Source organism: Lutzomyia longipalpis, chromosome 2, assembly GCF_024334085.1.
Source record: "Lutzomyia longipalpis isolate SR_M1_2022 chromosome 2, ASM2433408v1".
Classification (NCBI taxonomy): Eukaryota; Metazoa; Arthropoda; class Insecta; order Diptera; family Psychodidae; genus Lutzomyia; species Lutzomyia longipalpis.
This window is the reverse complement of record NC_074708.1, coordinates 29104752-29126706: the sequence shown is the minus strand read 5'-3', so window position 1 is coordinate 29126706 and position 21955 is coordinate 29104752. Positions and strand designations below refer to the sequence as shown.

Genomic DNA, 21955 nt, shown 5'->3' with positions numbered 1-21955 from the left:
ATTCGATTTTTTGTGAAAATCAAAAAAAAATTATGCTATTTTTATGCGCTGAAAGTTTACTAAATTAAGCAAATTTGGGTAGAATTTTTAAAATGCTTCAGCTTAAAACAATTTTAATTTTTTTTTAATTTACAGGAAAATTAAAACCTTTTTTTCATGACCTTTTACCTTTGAGAACTACCGTGTTTTAATGAAAGACTTTTATATTGTCTATAATTAATAATCTTCTCAATTCGATATGCTGCTAAGTATGCTAACTATGCTAAGGCGATTAATTAGTAAATAAGAAAAAAATTGTGTTGCAAAAATTAGTTATTGTTGCAGAATATTTCAGTGTATCTATTCCCATTTTTCTCTGAGCAATGTATCAATTTTATAAAATAATTTATCGTTGAGAATAATCCCATGTGTGAAGGAATTTCCATCGAAGTTATAGCTAGAGTCATGCGATTTTGTGAGAAAAGTCATGTTCGTGGGATTCTTGTGTGTTCTACATTGAAAATTGATAATGGGAGGAGGGAATGTCTCATGCTCCATTAAATCAATACAAGAGAGCGATTCAATTTAAAGATGATGATTCAGATATTTCTTATATGGTTCATTGACACAATCATTTTATTCTTCGTTTTTGCAGATGCTGAAGCACGTTCAAATATCTCCTCTTCGCAATCGTTCGGACTCCCTGTCACTGCGTTCCAACACATCGTGTTCATCGTCACTGTGCGGCAGCCCAGAACCCACCGATGATAGCCAATTGCCCACCAGAAGTCCATCGAGAGCCTCAAGCTATTCCAGCCTCAGCGACACAATCCCACAGGTAAGGCCACTTCCGTTCACCTTCAGAGCATTTTTTTCTTCTTCTCTTTTTTTTTACATTTTCTTTCTGGATGCTGTGCTCAGTCTCTGCTTGCATCCAATCTCCGAAACTCTTTATCTTATCACGCGTGTTTGTTTGTCCGCTCAGTGTGACCAGGGCCAAAAGAAAAGTGCCCTAGGGCGTGCAGCGTCACACAGACAAGGTCTATTTGAAAATGTGATTTAATTCTTCACAAAATCTCATAATCTATAGCACTCTATGGCATCGCATCTCCTCCATTCAACAATAAATGAATGAGATGTTCTTACATAATGATATTGCTTCCTCGCCCAGACTCATCAATGTACCAGACTGCACAATGAAAATCTCTGTGAAAGATATTTTCAATGGAATTTCTTTAGCTTCCTCCCCGGGATCCCAAAAAATGAGAGCACTAAAAAATAAAGCAGAGACTATGGAGAATATTATGAGACATCTGGTTTATTGGCTGGAAGCAAGGGAATCTTTCATCGAATTAATTTTTCTTGGCTTCTGTTCTTCATTTTCATTCTCTCTTTTTCATATTCATCGCACACCCACAATTTTTGAGCGGAAATTTTTAATAGCTCCCATATGCCCTTTCTTCTCGGTTTGTATTTGTGTGATATCATCACTCTTCTTGGAGGCCTTCTCATACGTCTCGCACTTGAATTCATTGCGGAGTCTGGTGAGGCTGAAGGGAATATCATCTTGGGTGCTGGTTTATCTTTCTTCCAGGCAAAAATACACAAATACAATCCCATCTGAAAGGCAACCAAGTCAGACAACTTTCGTCACTTCTCTCGCGCATAAATTGCGTTTAAATTATCAATATTGAAATCAACTCAAGCAAATTTGCTCAAAACACAATTTCTTATCAACAAAAAAGGGTCAAAACCAACAAGTTGTTTGTTCGCGACATTCATCTCTCAGGGAGAAGCTTCTCTAACTCTACAACATATTTGAATTTCTTAAATTCAATTTTCCTATCAAGAGCGTCTTAAGTATATGTTATCATGTGGTATGAATTCAGCTACATTTGGTAGAATGTTTGAGGACTTTTGGGGTGGATGAAGGGGTTTACAATTTCTATTATTTTATGTACAAAAAGAGTAATTTTAAGTTTTAAATAAATTTCTATTCATTTTATACTCATTATGATGGATTAATTTTAGCATGTTGAAAGAGATGTTAAAAAGAAAGCTCTCAGTGTTAATGAGATAAATTTCTAGGATCATTAAGCAAAGTTAAGCTCAATTGAGAATGTCTCAAAAATGTTACATTTACCCACCCCTCTTGCGCTCTTAGCGCTTGAAGGGAATATCAAGCAAGATTAAGTTATGTGTGCAAGAAAAGAAATAGAAAATCCTCAACAGGAAGTGCCACAAGATGCCTCATTTAAGAGAACATTCTCCATTCCTTCGACGTGATAATGCAAAAGAAATTCAACACTTAAGAACTGGTTTATTGTTGGGAATTAATTAGTGATTTATCATTTAACGGACAATTGAGATGATTATTGAACTTATAAGACGGCATTCATCCGATTAAATATCAACATTCAACACTCCTCTGTGTCTCCCATCAATATTTATTTCATTTGACCATTTCCTTTTGGACCTTTTGCTAATTTTCTTCGAGAAATGTGTCTACACATTTGCCTCTATCTCTGGCCATTTATAGTCTCGGGAATAGGGAAGAAGGTGGAGTAGAAAAAAAGAGAAAAAAGCAAAAGACGAAAGCCAGAAGACTAACACAATGGGATCTTTTTTGAATAAAATTGGATGAAGGAGGAAGGGACTAGAAAAAAAAAGCCGAGCCATTTGGTCACAGTTGAGTGTGATTCAAGGAAGAAGAAATTCGATATCCTTGCGTGAAGAAAAAATAACACATTAAGGAGAGTTTTGCTGGTGGAATGTCTAAAGAGCAAAAGTCTCTGCTTGCCGCCTTCCTCCTTCTGAGAAATGCACATTCTTGAGGCGCTTCTTGTGCCCATGTGGCACCAAAACAGGAAGCACGTGTTCATTGTTCGGAAAACCCAAAGCGCTAATAGCCCTTCCATCAAGAGACACAAGCAAGACGGGGGAGGGAGTTATTACTTAAATTACTCTTTAGGATCCACCAACCCCACCTTCTATTGACACGTCTGAGTAATTCCGGTGATTTTTACAACTTTTTTCGCCACCCAGGATAGATGATTCTCAGGTGGAGGGAATATTAAATTTCATTGCTGAACATGCTGAGCTGAAACTGTTTTAGTAGAACCCTCTAAAATGAGGGGAAATCCTCCTCCGCAGCTTCCGTCATTTTTATTTAGCCCATGGCGTATATTTTCAAGATTTCCTCCTAGTCCCAAATCGCCAGCATGAACAACATATCCGAGATGGAAATGTTGTTTATGTTGCTTCGTGCTGTTTATAATTTTCCCTCATTGAAATTTTATATTCCCCCTAAGCACTTTTCACGCCATTTTCGCGCACTTTTTAGTTTCACTTCCGTAGGGAGAGATTTTCACAATAGAAGGCACAGAGGGTGTTCCTAACATGATGTTTTTGCTCTGACTAAATAAGGTACCATTATGCTTGCGAATCTAGAGGGGATTCTTGTGATAGATATTTTTAGAAAAGAATAAAATTCAGGAAAAATTCCAAGAAATCTGTCAATTTGGTTTAAGCGGAAAAGCTACCTTTCCATGAAATTCTGCTTTGGTGTATCGCATTTACTTGAGTGTGATTCTTCTTCTATATATAGTTAACTTCTAGCTTTTTTTAAAGGTAGCTTAAATAAATCAAAATCGTCAATTGTGCGTTATCTTGGAATCAAACGAAATATTCTAAGAATTTTTGAGATTTTTCCCAACAATCAAAAATCTTCTCTGCACTTTATCCATGAGAGACTAAACAAATAATGGAAAGTGCTAGAAAATGTTTAAGTAAATCAATGTGAAGAGCTAAGGGGAAAATTGAATTGAAAGCTCCTGAAATCTCAGAAATTACATTATTCATCAAATGTAGGGATTCACTTTCACTTACCATATGTGTGATAAACCATCCTATCCTCCTTAAATCCCGCATCTTCCATAGCGCACTGTGTGCTATATTTATAAACTCTTCACATCTACCACCCACTGTTCTTCCACACCGGAAGACAATTATTTCAGTGGGAGTGATTCAATAATTGTTTTGCCCTCTTTTTCCTTCTAAATCTCTCACAACAATGGATTTTGCTTTTTTTGGCGTGCTCCATCCATAAATAATTCCCCTACATTCCTGCATCTCCCCGTGAATTTTTTTTTGTTGACGGCAATCAGTCACGTTCCAGAAGACACGAAGTGCAGTGAAGTTGCGTGGATTGGTTTTGTCTCTGATGGAGCCCCATTTTTTGTGCCGTTCCCTATAATCACCATATGATCACGCAGTTGTTTGTGGAGGTACAAAAATCAGCATAAAATGTTTATGAAAAAAAGGAAAATTAATGACGAGGAAGGAAAAGAACAAATTTTATGAACAATATGACCTAGCGGAAGTTCTTGTTCTAAATTGCAACATTCAAACATATTATGTGCATTGGGTAGGGGTATGTCAATTTTCCGTGAAAGTACCCATGTGTGACATAATTCTGTGATGAAAGATCAACAAACTCCAGCAAATAAACATTAATACCTTTATGATAAAACATGTGCAATATGGCATGTTTTTGTGTGACATGACAATCAACATGCTCTCAATTAAGATTAGAAAGTAAAATTTATTGGATCAATAACATTGATTTGGGTAGTGAAATTGAAAGTTTTAACAACTTTATTGAGGGAAAAAAATGCATAAGAAATTTATGATTTGGGCTATAAAAGGTCATTCATAGGCAGTTTATCATAATTATGTACAATACATAGCCGATGATGTGTGTAATTTAATTATTCATGCAATGAAAATCAATGTTAAATTAGTCTGGTGAAATAATATAATTTCTTTAGGGATTTTTCTTTTAACTTCTCCTTCTTTGCAATCAACTCCTGATTGACCAATTAAAATGGAATTTTCTAATTTTCTTACTTCACAACAGCAACTTCTGAGGGTTTAGTCTGAGAAAGTAATTTGATTGTATTAAATTTAAATTTGCACTCCAATTTTCTCCATTTCACCAAAAATCTAATTAGAATTCCAACTTTTAATTCCCGTCTACGATATTGGATTTAATTAACACGTCTCCTTCTTTGTGGTTTATTTACCTCTACTGTGAGACCTCTCTGTGAGGAACTTCTTCCTATAAAGGGACCTTTCCCGTAGCAATTATTCGAATTAATATTAATTCCAAATCTCATTTGTTACTTCACGCACTCCCTTCATTTGCTTCGGCATCAATAGCATTTTGGTTCTCACAAGCAATCAAGAAGGATCCATGGCATTTACCCACCCAACTGCAAATCTCAGTGGTGGTATAAAACGGATGTGGCTGGGGGGTGCTACTAAATGTCATTCCCATAGACAGTTATTGTTCTTTGTCGCCACTTTTCCTATTTATATACATGTCGTCCTTTCTCGTCTATCTTTTCCCTTTATGCTCTACCCTTGCGGAAACCACGTCACTTAAAGGGTTTATGCTGAGATAACCCCAAAAAGAGAAAGGATGGATGTGAAGAGAAAAAAAATCATTCAATTTTTTATACACATGAAAAATTCAACGGAAGCTATGAAAAGGATGGAGATAAATAAGTGCTGTATGTGAAGTTATAATATTTTGATTGAAAAAATAAATCATATTTCCTCTAACAAATGGAATGAATAAGAAAATTGCTGAAAGAGAATTTATCATGCCGAGAAAAGCTCCCTCAATAGGATTTTTTTTCTTTATTTATTTTACTGACAATTTTATTCCTTCTCCGAAGGCTACATTTTAATCCAGACTAAACAAAATCACAGTGCAAAAAAGAGCGAATTTAATTGAGGGGAAACTTCTTAGAAGGCATCTCCCTGACCTTTAGGACCTTTTCTTTTGCTTTTTATTCTGAGAATTTCTGCAGGAAATAAATATTAAAGAAATTTTGTTGGAAGATATTTGAAATTTCAGTTCGTATGTAAAATTGGATTGGTGGGTGCTAAAGCTAACTCAATTTTCCTCAAATGTTAGATCCTTCACTTCAAAGAGTTTATACTCCTAATTATTTGTTTATTTTAGGTAAATTTATGTAGGATTTGTGGTGCCTTGAATTAATGAGTTTTCTTCTATTTTTAGTTCAAGAGATTCTTTTTGCAGGAGAAATTGTAAAAATTATGTCAAACTGCGGAAAAGGGTTACTGTTAACCCAAATTTGCCCTTTGAACAATATTAAGTATGTATGTCTATGTACGTACGGGAATTTTATTTTGCTGACTTTAAGTGTTGATAAGTGACGTAATTAGTTTTTATTTTACCTAAATTCGAGATTATTCGGTTAAAGAATGTATTTTAGAAATTTTGAAGTGAAATTTAATAATTTCAGTTGAGAAATGGCTCTTCTAGACAGTTTGAAAGTCAAACTTTGCGAGAACTTCAAAAACAAATCCTGGGCATGTCTGGGTTAATAGCACAACAGTGGGTTTCTCTTCATGTGAATCAAAAAATTCAAACCCTTCTTTGACCTTTTTTTTCTTTTTATCTTGGATGTTCATTTGAAAGTTGTGCTTCGCATTAATCACAAAAGCACCTGATTACATTTCAAGAATAAAAGTTTAAAATTCTCACGAAAGAAAGCAAAGTAAGTCCATCTAATGAAAATAACTCTTCTATCGTGTTGGGAGCTTTGAGAAGAATTCTCTTTCTAACTAGAAGCCAACTGGCTTTATTCCTCAATTGGATCACGTCGGAAACACATGTAGAGGGTAAAATGCCACCATGAAGGATGTACTTGCGTATGTATTTTAGGCCACAAGGAAACATCCAAGAATTCCAATTTGCCAATTTCCCGGAAATCGAGAAATGTACGGCATGAGAAAAAAACTCGAATGACTTCTGTGTCGATGAAAATTGTAACAAGAAATTCCAATGGGATCATCACGTATTGAACGCACTTTTTTGCTTCTACATACATATTCCCTATGAACTCGCATCCAATTGAGAATGATGAAGAAAAAATCTCTACAGAGATGATGGAATGAGATGATCAGGAGAACTCGAAAGAAAGGGATGCGATAAATTTCCTCAATTAACCAATGCGACATATTTAAGAATCCATTTTCCAGTTGCACAACTTCACACAAGAGCAACATCTTCGCATAGAGCATTAGAGTTGTTCAATTGAAGATGAAATTTTCTCATTCTTCTCAACTGATTGATTAGTTTAATGGTGTTTCCGCTGGGAGAGATTTATTTCCTCTTGTGGTTTCTCGAAAAAAATAGTTTATTTATAAATTCATCAGCATGTTATGTGTTTGGGGACAGAAGGGAGCACGTAGCAGGAAATAATGTAATTTACATCAATTGAGGCACGAACAACATGAATGAAATCCACCCACGAATAAATGACGAAATGTGTGGAGAGATTGTACACATAAATGATGACGTGCGTTAGGGAGGGATAGTAAGAGGAGTAAAAAAAATTCAATATCCGGTCGTTTATTCTTTGATCTTTTCTCCCATTTTCTCCTTTCTTCCCTACCTCAATGTGTTTATATTTTTCTTTTTCTTGCGGCAAAAATTAATGGAAGAAGCCTCCGAGAATATGGGCCTCTTGATTATTTTTACAAGTGAACAACGAGTGTTGATCTAATTAATGATTAATTTTTTCTCCTCGGAGGTTTGTTTATTTACAAAAGAAGCCTTTCATGTGACTTTTCATGAAGAGTTTTCTTATGCAAATTATGCAAAACCCATTTGCGAGTTCTTTGCCATCTCCTAATGTTTTTGGGATTTTTTTTCACAAGCAGGAGCGCTAAAGAATTGTTGACCTAAGGCGGAAAGCCGGGGTTAACCAATAGTAATAAATTGTACATAGTAGACGTAATAATAAAATAATTACAAACAATAAGGAACAAGACAATTTGAATATATATTGTTCCCTATGTAACAGCAAAAAGGTACGAATTAGACCATTTTTCCCTACACCTTTATAATTATAAATGTAAAATTTGTAAATGTATAATTTATTCCATTTATTCAGTGTAATTATATTTGGGGAATTCAGTGAATTCTCAAATTTCCCAAATTTGCACAACATTTCCTGAATTTTGTTATTCCCATTCACAAGTTTAATTGCAATTTGTGTGACATTAATTACACTGATATTTCTTATGTTAAAATGACTTCTAAATGGCAAGCGCAAAAATGTGCCATGAATTCCAGATTAGGCACCGCTTACAGCCAAGAGAAAAGGGACCTATTCAAATGATTTATCGAATTTATGTAGATTTGCTAAAGAACACTGTCTTTCGTATAATGAAAAAACACTTGACATTGGAAAAGGCCCGCCATGACGGAGAAATTTCAAAAAGAGGGAAAAGTGGAAATAATTAAGGAACAAAATATTAATGATTATCTTAGGGGGGATACCCTATAATTTATCGGAGAAAAATAATTCATCCGAAAACTCGCTCATTGAAAATATTGTTCTTTTCGCTTGGCACACAAATTACAGCACAAATCATGTCCAAAATTTTTGGGGAATTTATACAGCTGATATTTAGAAGAAGAAATTAGCCATTTGAAGCAATATTTTGTGATTTATTGCCTCATTTTGCTCTTCTCAATTTTTGAAATTGTACCGATTTTATGAGATTTGTAGAGGAAAGTCAGGAAAGTGGTTGAGATTTATAGAAAGCCATTAATTATGTTTAAAAGGTGATGATTTAAACATAAATCAGTTCAACATTCTTCTCTTTATTGGGTTATTATCGTTAAAATGGATTTAAATCGATCTATTTAACCCAGATAAATCGAAGATTTTTTTTTTAATTTTCTAGAAATCTGACTTAAAAATTGCTTTAAAGAGTCAATTCTAAATCAAAATTCTTGAAATTTTTTACAAAAAGTTCTAAAACCTATAAACCTTTAACCGGATCTATTCGATTTTAGTGACAACATAAAATCATTTGTTATTATATGGGCAAATGTTAAGCAATGAAAATATGATTTTGTAGCTTTTGCTGTTGCCTTCATAGTGACAATTTTATGTGAATTTCTCTAATTTTTTTTTATAAAATATTTTTTCCATCTTTCCCTGCAAACACCCCAAAATACAAATGATATCAAAAAAAATATCCTAATGCTTTTGAAATCTGTTTACATTGGCAGGACAAAAAAAGTAATGTCAACAATTTCTTCTAAATATCCCCCGAAATATCCTGCCCGCGTTTACTTAAAATGAAAATGTCTTGTGGCAAACAGCAATCAGGGATCATCCTCTTCCGCTGAAAAGTGAATACAAATGTCCTCTAGCTGGAAAATGTCACATAATAAGAAAAAGATGAGAAAGTTGGTAGGTGAGGATTGTTTGACATGAAAATAGCATCCTTGATTGTGTTTTTCATCCTATTCCGGAAAAATTATTGTCAAAAGAAACCCCTCCTTATGACATAGTCAAATAGAAGCAAAAAATAGAGAAAATGCGTGGAAGCCACTTTTCTTTGAATGTTTTATTCCGAGGTTTTCTTATTCTTCATGGAAAAGAAACTGGAGGCGACAGTGTTGAAAAATATTTCCATGTACCCATCTTATTTCTTTTTTCTTTTAATATCGTTATGTGTAAAAATGGAAATTTATCCGAAAAACCGTCACTTTTTTTTCTTTAGTTTCTTTTCTCAATTTGAATAGGAAAATTCTCGGGGTTTGAAATTCAATCTGGTTTCTATTTCCTCATCCCGTCTTGACATCTTTTCTGCGAAAATATAACACTCCCTTCTCCCATTTCAAGTTGAGAAAAAAAGGTCAAAAGTTTTGTTTGTGTTTAGGAGAACATCCACAAATGCGATACAATAAGAAAATTCAGTCAGTTTTTGTATATACTTGATTTTGTTTATGGTAATACATAATATTATGTAGATGATAGGTATGTAATAAAATGATGAATATTCTGTTTTTGTTTTCCTATCCGAAGTTTACAAAAAATGATCTTATTTTTTCAAACAAACAGAAGTCAATTTTATGTTCAAGTTAAATATTATTGCAAAAAATTTCGAAATCATGCTATGAAAATAGAAATATAAAAAGCGGCAAATAATATAATTTATTTTAATATGTACCTACCTAATTAAAATTTAAAATATAGGAAAATGTGTGATAAGAAAAGAGCTGCTATTTGAAACTTCAGCACAAAATTATTTTGCAAAATTTTAAAGAGAACTCTTTTTTGAAAATTTTCCAGAATTTTTTTTATTTAATTCTAAATATTCTAATGAAAGAAAGAGTTAGATATTTTAATACTTTTATATAGAATACATATCCGGAGCGTAGGCGGAAATTTATTCAAAGGATTGTTTTTTTAACGTTTGATATTCATTACATCAATTGGAGTTTCTTTTCAACGAATTGACGTTGTTTTCTCAACGTTTGACATAAATTCAAACGTTTGATTCTTAAGAAATACTTAACATGCAAACATATATATAGGATGTTGATGTAGATTGATAAGGAATTCCAATTTGTTTTATTTTTTTTGCAATAGAAAAAACTATAACTCTAAAAATTCTAAAATATAAAAATTCTCTATATTTCAATCACTGCTTTATATTTATTGCTAATTTATTCAAAACTTTTCTTGAATTAACATCAAAATGATATTAGAATTTGTCTAATCTGTTAAAGCGAAATTATCATTCCATCATCTCACTTTGGAACTAATTAAGCTTAAAATATCCGATTTTGCGATAAGACGTGCTCTCTCTCTTTCTGAATAGACCGGAACAAGGTAATTTAGATAAATGCGCGATATTCTCACCGCATTTTGAATCAAAATAATATTCTTGTTTTCCCCCTCAGAAATCCTCCACAAAATGGCAAAGATGAAGCCCGCACAAACTCTTGTTAATTAACCACAACAATAAAATATCAAAAGTCTCAAATGGATTGGTTTATTTTTAGCACGTGGCGCTCGTCAACTTGAGACGTTCTATAATAGGGAATTTTCTGCTTGAAATCTCATGTGATTTCAACAACAATAAAATGGGTATAATATTCATAGGGCCGCGAACCCTTCGTGAAAACCACAAAAAGCTCCCTCCTTCATGCATGGGGGCGATGTTTTCATTTATTGTTATGTTGTTATGTGTTTCCCTCATCGAATAAACTCCATACTTCCCTCTACTTCTCAATATACCCACGAAAACCAACCAAAACCTCTTGAGACTTTTTCAACGTAGAAAATATACCTACACGTTGGTTCTATAAGTATTTCAAGAATCTTCTCATATGTCGCGCTATACAAATATACAAATTCCAACCCGATTGTGTTTGAATTGTGTTATTTTTCTACGCATTGCGAATGCTTTCACCACCCCATTATCTCCACCCATACATTTTGCTTCTTTGCCAATTTTGTGTGAGAAAATTAGATGTCTCGTGACATTTCATTGCTTGATGAGCTTTTATTTAATTCTCACATGCGGGAAGTATGTACAGATTAGGTAAGTGGATTTTCTTGTAGGCAGTATGAATTGTATGATTCATGTGCTCAACATGCGATATGCCTCAAATTGAGAGGAAAATTGCGGATGGAATTTATCGTATGACGGTGTCTCTTCTCCCGAGAACTTCATCCGGTCTCAATATGCAAAACTTTCTCAATTTACTAAAAAATTGAAACATGAGTGGGATCTCATGCGGCAAAGGGTTGAAAAGAAACCGATAAGTTTCTTATATAGAGCCACTTATCCATATGTTGGGATGTATCAAAAAAAATGTCTCAGAATAGGTAGCAAAATATGTTTTAGGCTAAAGAAATATTTTAAAACGACATCATCCCTAAGTGGTACAAATATATTAAAAGTGTATTTGAGTGGAAAACATGTTAACATAATTTTCAAATTTCTTTCACAACTTTTATGGACAGTGAGGCTTTATACAATGAACTCTATATTGGTTATATTAACTGATATATTTCATTAATATGTCTTTTCATTGATTACTACAGTGATTTTAACAAATGCTTTCTTAAGAGTGAGTAGAGAATATAAAGACACAAATCATAATTAAGTTATCCGAAAGATATTTATGAATTTCCAATATTCAATTTAAAATTGCTGAAATCAATTTATTGATTTCAAGAATAATATTTTGTCTGTCTGTCTAGTCGATATTTTCTCTTCATTTTTAGTGAAATAATACCCTTTAAAGCTTTGAATTTAAAAAAAAGCTTTTGAGGAATATCACTTGGATAAATAACATAGCAAAGCGACAAAGTAAGGGATGAAAAACAAATATTGATCTCTAAGTTCAAATAACATTGAAGTATGTTGGTAAAAAAGGGGATAGTTTTTCTGGTTCTATTTTATTCGCTCGAAGAAAATTCAATAAATCAAGTAGATCTTGTTTTACTTTGAACTTTAAGTTTTTTCTTTAAGTTAGTCGTTTCTCGAAAGAGCTTTGAGGGTTTTTTTTCAATGATGCACAAGTTAAAAGTTAGGGGGAAATGTAAGAAGAAAGTTTTACTTCTCATCCTTTGTATGTAAATGTATGTTACAGGGCATAATTGCAACATCCTGTAAAAAGGATCGTAAGTTTTAATTAAAAATGACTTCAAAGGGAAATTTTAGATAATTGCACTTCTTAGAAATTTGTGTATGTAAAGAATAAGAGAGTAAAGGACTAAGAGTTTGGTATGAAATACTCATTCTAGCCATTCTAGCATAAACCTATTTCTATCAAATTCCCATTTGATGATTAAATCAACACAGAATTGCACTAAAAGGTATTAATATTGATTGAATAAATCCTTTTCTAGTGGCGATGAAAGTTCCTGTTTCAATATTTCATTCCAAAATCATTCATTTCACAGATGAATAACTGAGATATGTATGTGAATGATGTGAAGAAGTAAATGCAAAAGCTTGTGAAATTAATTAAATTGCTTCATATGGAATTAAAGTTTGATACACACAGGAGATCAGGAGTCCGGAATTAAATGGAAAAGTTTAAGTGATGGCAAAGATATGCAGGGAATGTTTGGATGAAACTTAATGAATGTACCGGAGGTTAAATTTTCAAATGAAATTATATTGTTACGGTGGCATTTAAAAATGCCCCCCCCCCCCCAAATGAAGAGACTGCTGAATAGAGCATTCTGCCAAATGTTCCACAGCTGTGGGAAAAATCTCTCAGGGCCGCGCCAACCAAAGTGGCATCCATTACCGAAGGGCGGAAAAGGCGCCATAAACGCTCTCGGAATGACCACTTTGGGGAGGAATGCGCAATAACACCACCTGGGTAAACAGGGGAAGCGCAAAGAAGATCCATTAGGGAGGAATGCGCAACGAGCTTACCCTTAATAAACCCAAGGCGGCGTAAGAAAAACACCCCTTTGAGGAAGAACTCCAGCCGCTCACACGTGTGCAACATTTTGGCAGAGAAAAAGCATCAAGAGCAGCAGAAGAAGTGGAAGATGGACAGTTGGGAAGGAGCAGTCGAGGAGGACAGAGCGTGGCGGATTGCCACGAGCGGATGAGCTCCGCATTGAAGTGGAACTCTTTCCAAAACGAGCAACCCGAGAGCAGCCCCAGAGCATAAAGTGAGAAAGAAGTTATAGTGCGAAAACGCAAGAACATAAGGACTCATAGCGGGAAGAAGTCCCAGAACGTTAAAGTGCCAGAGACTCACAAGTGAAAAGCCTAAGGGCATAAAGTGAAAAAGAACTTATAGTGCGGAAACGCAAGAACATAAGAGTGAAAACAAAAGGACTCATAGAGAGAAGGAGCCCAAGGGCATAAAAGTGCCAGGGGTTCACAAGTGCGGAGCTAGAGAAACCCTCCAGAGGAGCCCCCACAGCCGCTCGAATCACTAATCTTCACTGCGCAGAACAATCGAGATGAGAATCCTGAGATGAAAGGGATTGTGATTACGACAACAGCAGAAATACATCAATGCCCAGATGAATTCATCTCCGACCTTAGAGAGAAAGAAACAGCAGAAAATTACCCCCGAAGAGAAACATTAAGTATTACTACTGTAGAATAGTCGAAATAAAGTTAGATTTTAGCAAAGAGAAAGACCTCAGCATTCTCCATTGATCATCGTCTGTAAAAACTCCAGGGCTATCCCACGACGGGGGTGCGCGATTAAAACCCCGTCGTAACAATATTTTTGTGCTTTTACCCATCCACCCCTTTTGTACAAACTCAAAAGCCCATTACTCACCTACCTAATGATGACAATTTCAATAAACTTTTATGAGTGGCGTCCCAAGGCAATGCGGTGATGCTATATGTGAGCTATTTAGGGGAAATTGGCCTTTCTCCGGCTCCCAAAATAGGGCTGTTTACCCGGATTTCTTTTACATACAGTAAAGGAACTTGTTTAGGCTTCCCGTCTCTTGTCACGAGATGAGTCTCTGAAACGGAAGCACCCATGACCATGTTGACCAACAACTTGTCAATTTCTCATCTTGGATGAGCCTGTTTTTTTCCCCTCATCTCGCTAGAGGAAATGAATTGAATTTGCACGTGTTCGATATATATAAAAAGAGAGCACATAGCAAGGAGAAGAATTCCACGAGATAAGATTGAGAGTGCTAATAGATATATAAGAATTTGATTTATTCTTTCAATTTCCTCTCACGAATCTTTTTTTTTCAATTTCCAGACAACGATTAAAATTTTCACAACATGCCTCAAGATTGACATTGAATACAAGACTCTGGGGATTCAGTGGGACACCACGAGCAGAGAGATTGTCACGCAAGTGCTGCGACGGTGCAAAATTCGGCACAAGGACCCACGACTCTTCTACCTTTCCATGGAAGTGACGGTACGACGGGCTGGTGTTAAAACCCTCCTGGTGCTGGATGATGAGGCACGTCCGGCCATTTTACAGGCCTGCCACCCCAAAGGTGATTCACGATTCTGCCTGCAGCTTAAGGCGGGCGGACTCGTGCGTGTCCACACTTCAGCCCTGCAGCCACTATCGCAGTACAAGAGTCTCCTCATTGCTGAAGAAACCACGGCGGACGAATTGCTTGGACTTCTCCTCACCACGTACAATTCCGCGGAACCAGTTGAGCAATTTTCACTTTATGAGGTGAGATTCCATCAATTCTTTCATGTCTTCTTCTGTGTACACCTTTTCTCCTTCAATTATTGGCCAATCAATATTTCACCGCGCTCCTCAGGAGAAAGGAAAACATATTTACGCGTGTCTGAATTTTTTATTATAAAGTTAAATGATCTGAAAAATTCATTCAGTCTAATTAGGGTAGGTACTTATACGCATTACTTTGCGAAAAAAATTGGAATTTTCTTCACAAGGATGATCACAAGAAACTTTGTGAAAGAAACTCTCTCTCTCTCCTAAAGCTTTAAATACAATCGATAAATCTTTATTTCAATAAGTGATAAAATAAAAATGATAAAAATGTGAAGCTTTTTTGTACTTGTGATGTATTTTTGCAATCTAGATTTTCTATACTTTTTCAAATAAAATATGAAAGCTTGACAAACTAAATATTCAAATATCACGTAAAAAAAACAAATATAGGAAATAAAAATATACTGGATTTTGCACAGCTTAAGCTACAAAAGCTTTTTCCACAGTGTGCTACACTTTGGTGTATTTTTACACAGACAGGAGATATTGCAGAGCATCCAATTCTGCAATAAATATTATTGACATACCTACCACCTACAAACAAAATGTTCTGCTAGATTATTTCTGCAAAATAAATAGCAATTATGTGCTTTTTCTTCTCAGAAAGCATCTAATAATGCAGAATTTTCCAAGGAAAATTAAACTTTTCCTCGAATTTCAGTATTGCAAGTAAATCTGTGAGTGGATTCTGATCTAAAACGCCGCCTTTCTTTGTGATTTATCTCACAAATTTTTCCTTGATTTTGTTAATATGTTTGTGTGGAAAGCTCATGTAACGTGCGTAAAAGCTCCCATGAAAATGTAGTCCAGACGAGATCGTAATTATTTCTTCTGGGCTAAAACTGTGAGAAAAATCATGGAGAAAAGCTGTGTTTCAGTTTAGAATCTACCCACTGAAAGAGACTACCTCAGTCAGAGCTATACTATATCGAAATTCCTGTAGCTTGAAATTTATGAAAATGCGGAAAATGCACCAAAAACGCAGCTGATGCATTTCCGCTGGGAATTTCGGAGTTTAATTAAATGTCTAATTTAATTGATACGTGTTCACTTATGAAAACGTGTGTTGTATTTCCAGGTTTGTCCTAATCAGGAATACCAGAGGAAATTACATCCGGATGATCTACCTCTACGAGCACAAATTCAGCGTCAGCAACGGGGTGAGACATGCCACTTCCTCGTACGCCGCAATCCGAATTATCCACGTCGTCGACAAATACTGCCTCCAATACAGGAGAGTAATCCATCGCTAGCAACGGCGGAAGCTGCAAAGGGTGGTGCAGAGAGCGAGGCGAAGGGGGAGGCGACTGTGGCGAAAAGCTCGCCTACCGAGGGGGACCAAAGGATATGCAAAATGTGCAAAAATACCTTCAAATCATGCGAATATTGCAACAAACCATCCAAGAGAGATAAGACCCCTGCTAGTGCCTCTGCGCACCCATCACCGTCATTAACATACCACCCTGTTTACAATATACGAGAAATAAGGACGGTGTGTCACTCATTTTCATCCCTCGGTATGGATAAAAAACTCCTTGATATCAACATGAAGCCCAGCAGTGGACAGCGCAGAAATCAAACAAAGACTAGACCATATGGGAATTTTGTCTACATCTAGCTTGTAATTTATTCACCATGTTAGGATTTACAATCAATCTCTATATTGCTATAGTGCATGTACACGCAAATACATTACTCCACCTACACAATGCATAAATATATATATAATGTATACGGTAGATGAAGAAGAAACAAAAGGATAGAGCTATTCAATTTATTTGTTTACTCTCTTTCATGTATTCCACACATAATTTGTAATTCATCATTTCCAATGAAGCTATTTTATAGGGCAAAGGATATTTTTTTTGCACAAAGTACACCCTTCCACCTACTGTCGTCGTATATATGATTTCCGGAAGGACAAAAAGACCAAAATACTAGTCACATATCAAATATTAATGTTATATTATGCGTATCTCATGTAGCAAACGAGGCGTAATGTTGAATGAAGGCATTTTTTTCTATGGAAGCACCATAAAATGTAATTAAGTGGAATAGCAAAGAGTTTTTCTATTCTTATAAAATTCATGCAACATACGTATAATACATAGCAATTGATTTATTCCACCGACACATAAATAAATTCCAATTGATTATTGGACCTTTAGTAAGAATTTCCATAAACATTGAGGGATTTTTTGCAATATTTTTGAATTCATTTTAATGACATTTTCATGGGAAAAAACACTCAAAGCATAGAATTTTTAGAATCTTTAAATATAATTCATGAAAATTTGAAGATTTTCGTGGAAAATTTAAACAGCGCAATGGGGTTGTTTTTCTTTAAGACAAAATAATGATTCAAGTAAAGGATAAAGATGCAATTCAATCCCCTTTCGAAGATAACATAAAACATCTAAAATATCAAGATGATTTTTATGAAAGCATGCTCTTAGATTTCTTTAAAGAATATAATATGAAAAGAATAATATCCTGCGGGTAAACAATGTTTATAACCCCATAAGAAAGGTTTATGCTGAATTAATCGGGTGAATTTTGGATTTTTTTTGTTGCTGTTACATGCAAACTTTCCTTTCAATGCACGAAGGAAAATGAAAAGAAAAATTTCTCCATTGATTTACATAAAAGCTCAGAAAGGCATGATATATAGCACTAAATGAGGGGGCTTTGCTCAAAAATTGACGAGCCAAATTAATACCGTCTAATTGAAGAAATTTTATTCCTCTGCTAATTTTAATGAAATTCTGAAAGATTTTTTTTAATGAGAAGTGCAATTAAATCAATATAGTACAGTCGTGCCTTGGCATAAGATAGTTTAGGATATACTCTTCACACTCATTATTTTCAATACGCGAGAGCAGTACATCCTAGACTATCTTATGCCAAGGCACGAGTGTATTCTTAAATTAGAATTTCTCCCAATTTTTATAATTTGAACTTTTTCTTTGAATCTTATTTTTAATCTGTGCAGAGACTCGATAATTTTGGTGATTCCACGTCACTTTCAAATAATGAAAAGATCAATCAGAGAATTTTCCTTCAATTATTCTTTTTGTGGAAATTAAGGTTTAAGAAACAGAGAAGAGAAAACTTCAAAGCCCCTTTTAATTCCAATAAAATTCTAGACTTTTATTGATTCCAGAGAAAAGAAAGATTTATATTGTGTATTGCGTGGTTAAATGAAACTTTGTAAGGTCATGAAAATTAATTAATTGTACATGAACACGGGCCAAACAACATGCTGCAGGATAAACTCAAGGAATAAGAAAAATTCACAATTTTATGAAATATTATAAACTAATTTTTTCTCATCTATATTTAGCAAAATTCCCAGAAAACAATTTTAAATTAAATATAAATAAGCTCTAGGAAAAAAAAGTTAAAGACAAACCATAGACTATATTATTTAGAAAATTTCTGTATGAAACACACTAAAAAGGGGATGAACAGTGTTGGCCAAAGATAACGTCAAAAACAAGTAATATATTAGTTTTTGTGTAAAAGAAATAATATAAACGATGTAATGTAATATTTTTATAGTATCGAAATAAACTGAATGTAAGGAAAAAAAGCTCTGAAAGTTCCTCATTAAGTTGACTTTCCCCAAGATTAGCCCAGAGATTGCCAACAATAAAGTCTTCAAGTTTGTTGGTGAAACTTCTTTGAAAGGATAAAATTAAGGAGTTCTCAATTCTTCTTCCACTCCGTCTGGGAGAGAATGAGAAAAATTTCAACAAAAAATTCACTTTGCTGAAAGTTTTTTATGAGTCGCGACGGTTGTGTCACATTTAGAGCGACGCTGTAAAGTAGCTGCCAAGGGCATAAATGCGCGAGCTGAAGCAAAAATTGGAAATACAAAAATATCCTGTGAAAATGTAACAGTCGTCGAAAATGTTTTTTATGAGCTAACAGAAGGATATTTCCATCATTTTCGGTTGCAGCATATATACAGGTTGTTTGTACGCAGCATGTTGGCACAAATCTTGCTTATTATGCTTTTTTGTTGGCATATTGGACTCATTATTATTATTAAGTTCGGGGTTGAGGTCAAAATACATATTTTTTTGCCCCTGAAGCTGCCAATATTGACTCTTGTCCTCGCTCAAGGAGATAATTTCAGGGGATCCACGAGGAAAATTGTAATTGATTACAAGCTTAATGTCACACGTGCGGTGTTTTCTGTTTATCACACAATATACCCTCCACTCCACCATAATCAGTAGGTTGGATACAATGTGAACCAAATACTAATATGATGGAACCTATATAGGTGGGTAAATGTTAATTGTTTGTGAGTAATTCAGAGTAGCTTTGTGCTGTAATCTCGATGTTTCTGTAGAAGATAAGACTAAAATACAATTTAATCCTTTTAACGACCATGTAGGGATTTCTGTGATTTGGATATAAATACATTTCTGCAATCTATTTTCATTCACAAATTACCTACGAAAACATCCCTATCATGGGAATTATTGATTAAGGGGTTTATTTCCGTAACAATAACAGAAAGATTATGAAGAAATTTTATGTAAATTAGAAAATGAAAATTGACCTTTGTACTAATTATGGGAAAGTCCCGTCGCTACTGAAGGGAAATTGCTGAGAATCGATGTGAATGAAGAGGCGTAATAAAGGGGGGTCACGATCCTTATAAAAGGACTTAGTGCGACGAGAAGAAAAAAACGGAAAATGCGTATTTTCAATTTTCGATAAGTAAACCACTCCACCCCCATTCACTCCTACAATTTTTCTGACTGAGTCTCATAATACAAGCGATTGCCATTTATTTTACGTAATAATCAGATGATTTACCTGATATATTTTTAATGAACCGTGTTTTTTTTATATATAAAATGAAATGAAAACTCCCTCACATATTTTATCTTCAATGCGCTTATTCAAATATACTTCAGACACAGGCAACAAATCATCCCCTAAAGCTTTTTTTTGGTAAAAAAAATACCAAAGCATCTTTGAGGTCTACGACTCAAAGTTCTTAAGGTGATTGATACTGAGAAAGCTTTTATGGGAGCAGGGCATCAATCAAGTTATTACGAGGGTATGTTTTTTATAAAAAAAAAATTTTGCTTCAATAGAGCTGCATTCTACTTAAACAGTATCAAAAGCGGTTGATAAAAACGTAAAAGAACTTCTTATAAATAAAAGAATTTATGTAAAGTAGAGTCAAGATGGCATAGAATTTTATTTATACATATATTTAATCTAATATTATAAAGGATAATATTTTATATAATTCATATTTTTTTGCGAATCAGAGTGTAAATTCGTAACTTTTGAATGCCTAGCCAAAACAGTACTGAAGCGTTGATACCACTGCAGATTTTCTGAATAGGTGATACATATGTATTTATGGATTCCCTTTCGGAATTAATGTAGTTCGATACATTGAATTGACAACCGTCCCCAATCCGTGGCTTGTAAATATGTGAGCTCCCAGTAAGCCCTAAAGGACAATAATTCGCAGTAAAGAATTCAACCCTTCAATTCAATTGAAAATTCTATCGTAGTTATTTCAAATGAAGGAATACCTCACAAAATATGCCAACTGTAGAATTTCCCACCAGGAACCACAACTTTCAAATTAACTATGAATTAGAAATTCGCACAATTCGCTGAAGGCTATGGCTTATAAAGAACGTTATGCACGAGGCATAGGATAAGTCCCCCCGCATGTAACCAAAATTGGGTTTTAAATTATTGTAGGGGATCCTTAAAGATTCAAAATAAGCGTAGTCATTTCCCGGAAAAGCGCTGGGAAATCTACGAATTTTCCGGTTTTTGGTGTAACCTATATTGATTTATTTCTCAATTTCTAGCAATTGTAGGATATTGCGATTGGTGTCAAATGAAAGCTATATCAATGCTTAATATTATATATTAAAACCATTTTCCAAAATGCCCTAGAAGGTGAAAATTCGGAAAGCAGTGGTATCAACGCAGAGTACTCTTAGCCGATTTAACAATGCAGCCCTCGTATTGCCATCTCATCAATATTGCATTAGTTAGAAAGAGACAACACGATTCCTCTTGAAGCTTTCAAAGCTAAGCTAAGCTGCTGGGAAAACTGTTTTTTTTTTTTTAGTGATTTTCAATGTTGGAAAAACTCACTATTCGAGGGCTGCAATGTTATACAATGTCATAACATTGTATAACATTGTATAACATTGTATTGCATTGTTAAATCGGCTAAGTCGGTGTGAGCTCCGGTATAACATTGCAGCCTTCGAATAGTGAGTTTTTCCAACATTGAATCACTAAAAAAAAAAAAAAACAGTTTTCCCAGCAGATTTCCCCAGCAAGTGCTATACCAAATGAAAGGGGATTAAAAAAGCTACAAAATGAGGGATGTTCCAGGTGGTCCCATGCAATATTGTGGAAATGGGAGGCGAAAGAAAAATGCGTGTTCGGAAAATCTTTCCGAATTTTCACCTTCTTGTGCATTTTGGAAAATGGTTTTAATATATAATATTAAGCATTGATATAGCTTTCATTTGACACCAATCGCAATATTCTACAATTGATAGAAATTGAGAAATAAATCAATATAGGTTACACCAAAAACCGGAAAATTCGTAGATTTCCCAGCGCTTTTCCGGGAAATGACTACGCTTATTTTGAATCTTTAAGGATCCCCTACAATAATTTAAAACCCAATTTTGGTTACATGCGGGGGACTTACACTATGCCTCGTGCATAACGTTCTTTAAATACATTAATTAAATCAAATAGAAGGATATAGTGTGCAGGAATTAATATACATAGTTAAAATAGTTGTGGATGAAAATTTATGGTGCGGTTAACTTGTAAACATAGTAA

At 34.5% G+C, this 21955-nt stretch overlaps 2 protein-coding genes across 3 annotated transcripts in view; one reads left to right on the top strand and one right to left on the bottom strand.

Annotated features, from left to right (window-relative positions):
* The window catches only part of LOC129789915 (uncharacterized), a 54413-nt gene extending 35724 nt beyond the window's left edge, over positions 1-18689 (top strand). The window contains exons 2-5 of one of the 2 annotated variants that reach the window (XR_008750515.1): positions 635-817; positions 14597-15031; positions 16176-17913; positions 18013-18689. Coding sequence is in view for 1 of the 2 variants with exons in the window: in XM_055827040.1 (XP_055683015.1) it covers positions 635-817; positions 14597-15031; positions 16176-16715 (1158 nt within the window). In the remaining variant the exon portion in view is untranslated. Of the gene's footprint in view, positions 1-634; positions 818-14596; positions 15032-16175 lie in introns of both variants that reach the window. The other variant, XM_055827040.1, reaches the window with a different exon arrangement.
* A 2370-nt stretch (positions 18690-21059) lies between these two features.
* Positions 21060-21955, bottom strand: part of LOC129789960 (pupal cuticle protein) — a 1201887-nt gene continuing 1200991 nt past the window's right edge. Inside the window, exon 6 of the mRNA XM_055827107.1 lies at positions 21060-21085. The gene's annotated coding sequence lies outside the window, so the exon portion shown is untranslated. The remainder of the gene's footprint in view (positions 21086-21955) is intronic.